The sequence below is a fragment of the Limulus polyphemus genome, unplaced genomic scaffold (genome assembly GCF_000517525.1).
Source record: "Limulus polyphemus unplaced genomic scaffold, Limulus_polyphemus-2.1.2 Scaffold1352, whole genome shotgun sequence".
NCBI lineage: Eukaryota > Metazoa > Arthropoda > Merostomata > Xiphosura > Limulidae > Limulus > Limulus polyphemus.
The window spans coordinates 291,272-294,544 of NW_013666962.1; the positions used below are offsets into that span (position 1 = coordinate 291,272).

At 35.4% G+C, this 3,273-nt stretch overlaps 1 protein-coding gene across 3 annotated transcripts in view; it reads left to right on the plus strand.

The window, feature by feature from the left end:
* LOC106463225 (sn1-specific diacylglycerol lipase alpha-like) overlaps positions 1–3,273 on the plus strand; it is a 131,116-nt gene that overhangs the window by 123,433 nt on the left and 4,410 nt on the right. For all 3 annotated transcript variants that reach the window (XR_002611443.1, XM_022390669.1, XM_022390670.1), the window contains one exon: positions 2,416–2,499. Coding sequence is in view for 2 of the 3 variants with exons in the window: in XM_022390669.1 (XP_022246377.1) it covers positions 2,416–2,499 (84 nt within the window). In the remaining variant the exon portion in view is untranslated. The remainder of the gene's footprint in view (positions 1–2,415; positions 2,500–3,273) is intronic.

Consider the following 3,273-nt stretch of genomic DNA (forward strand, 5'->3'; position numbering starts at 1 on the left):
ATAATCAAGAGCTACTTTCCTGCCGAGTTTCTACAATAACCATAGGTTACGTCGACTTTCTTGCTGAGTTTCCACAATAATCAAGAGCTACTTTTCTGCCATGCTAAGAAATATTTAACAGAAAAAAATGATGCAGAATTTCATTTATTCATAGATGCTCATATTTTCTTCAGGCACACCTCTAATAAGATCAGTTCTATATGTGCAAAACAACCCGCTTTTGTTCTGCCATAGTGGTTTAGAACATAGATTAGTGTTCCTGTTATATGCAACAAATAAACTGAGATTTGTATCAAATAAAGAGAAACTTCAAGACAACTCAAGACTCACCTTCGACATTTTGTTCCTTGACTTACCTCCCGAACTCTCACTCGTTTTTTCCAGACTGTATGTTCCTTGTCCTAGTGTGTTGAATCATCTTTGTAGATGATATATATTCGATCTCTACAAGAAGCAGACGCAAACTGTAGTTTCTTCTCGCACTCAGCTAATTAGGATTCACCTTATAAACATCTTACTGCTAAGAAGTTAACTCTGGCTGTTATTTCGTTTTATGTTACTCATCAATGGGACCAGATGACTCACAAAAAACGTAACAAAAGTAGCCCAAGCAGAATTGATAATTCCTCCTACTCTGAATGTCAAAATGTCCATACACATCATTAATGTATGTATTCCTCCCACGCACTGAAATCCTCTTCAATCCTAATTCTTTGTTCACTTTGAAGAAGCTGCGCAACATTCAAAAACACCTACTGGTTGCTAATTTTATTCCCAAAGATTTATTTTTTATTGAATTTCACTCAGTTTTCCCAAGGTTGTACGAATCTTTAACTTCGACGATTTATCCAGTTTTTACAAGGCTGAGGAAGTCTCCGTCTTCGACGCTTTATAGGTAGTATATGCTTCATCCAGTTTCCCAAGGTTGTACAAATTTCCAACTTCTACTATTTATACGTAGTAAACTTTATATAATTTTCTAAAGCTTAAGGTAGTAGTATAGTTCATCCAGTTTCTCAAGGCCGTACAAGTCTCCAACTTCGAATATTTATAAGTAGTAAACTTTGTCCAATTTTCCCAAGACTGTAAGAGTGACCAACATCATTTATCAGACTTTATTCAGTTTTTACAAGTCTGTACGAGTCTCCAACTGCGGTGATTTATAGGTAGTAGAGTTATAGTTTCCCAAAGCTATACAAGTCTCCAACTTCGATAATTTATAGGTAGTAGGCTTTTTCCAGTTTTTCTAAGGCTGTACGATTCTCCATCTGCAACGATTTATAACTAGTAGACTTTATCAAGTTTTTCAAGACCGTCTTAATCTCAAACTTCAACAATTTGTAGGTAATATACTTTATCCATTTTCCTAAAGGTTTATAAGTCTCAATCTGCCAAGATTTATAGGTAGTAGTAGTAGTAGTAGACTTCATCTAGTTTTCCCAAGGTTGTAAGAGTCTCCAGCTTCGATGACTTGTAGATCGTAGACTTTATCCAGTTTCCCAGGGTTGTATGAGTTTCAGTCAACGACGATTTACTGGTAGTAGACTTATCCAGTTTTTAGAAAGCTGTATGGGACTCCAATTTCGACGATTTGTAGGCAGTAGACTTTATCCAGTTTCTTAAAGGCTATATGAGACTCAATCTGCGACAATTTATAGAAGAGCTCTTTATCCAGTTTTGCCAAGGTTGTATTAGTCTCAAGCTGCGATGATTTATAGGTAGTCGTTTAGGTTCTATTCCAGTTATATTTTCCATGCTTCCATAAAGTATGCCGCTAATTTGAGACGAAGATTAACAATATGTTGTTGTGTTATTAAATGCCATTTAATATTGAATTGCAATAGATAAAGAATAATCTAAATCCTATTGTCTACCTAAGGTAACCAGATTATACCCAATTTTAAAAGTAATGTACTCTGTAAAACAGCTACGCCTGATTAGGCAAAATTCAATTGCGAAACGTTTATTTTCTATGAAAGACTGAAAATCACGTTTTTCTATGTACCTGTCATCATACTGACGCAACAGAAAATAAGTTCGGATAACTTTATCTGTTATTGGTGTACTTACTTATTATTTTCCAAATACCAGTTCCTAACAGATAGAAGACAATCTCAAAACCTTTTTATGTCGTAATTTTCTGAAGTCTACCGATAAAGGATGATGTTTAATTATGATTTTGATTAAATATCTTACGTCACTTTATATTAACGAAATTATATTACCATACATCCTATTATGTTCAAAATATTTTAAGGAAAGATATTTCATTTTTATACATTCGTTAAAGTTAAGTGTGAATATAAGAATTTTCACTTTCACATAAAATAACTTGGTACACTTACAGGTAAACGTATTTTGCAAGTATTATAAAATATTATTTAGTATAAGGGTGGTTTTGTTTTGTCGTTCTAGGTTGGTGAAACGCCATTTTTGGTGGCCTTAGACCACGAGAGGAGAACTGTGGTCGTGTCCATTCGAGGAACAATCTCTTTACAGGTAACTATCATATTAATAGATCAGTGGCTCACGGACCACTTAATTTTTTTTATTATGTTGCCGAACCACAATCGCTATCGCTTCCTTTTCATAATTATGCAAACTTTCCACTCACCACCTGAAAGGAGCCACGTTGATCTAGATATACTGCATACAGTAAGTTTAAATAACGTTTGCCTAACGTTAACATCTTGATATACATAGTTAAGTGCTAGAAGATTCAAAACATTTTCCATAGTTTTCAGATAAGAGTAAGGCCATCCACAGCTGATTTTGTTTTTAAACTTCCAGTACTTTATTCTTCTCATTTTTCGCCACTAACGTTTATCTTTCGTTAGTGCATATTCTTAATAGCATTTGTACCTAGCCATTACCAGGGACGTGGGCAGAAATGTATAAAGAGGAGACGCTACTTTTGGAAACAGAGGGAAGTAGTAGCGAAGCCATTCTGGAAGGTCCGAGAGCATACCCCCTTGAAAAATATTTAATAATTTTTTCCTGAAAATGATGTATAGTTAAGTTATTTGAGTCTGTTTTTATACTGTTGCGTCAGCGAGGTCACGTGACTAGCATCACGCCACCTCCTTCTAGAAATATCCTGTTCCTTCGTGAATTGTCGGGAGACTACTAGATTGGGGTAGTCTGGTATATATAAGACCGGCCACGAAGCGACGGGGGGGGGGGTAATGAGTAATTGAACTGCAGTCAGAGAGTGTGTAATTGAACTGAGTATTGTTGAAGTTGAGCACGTGAGACGTTAGTTGTTATAGCGTT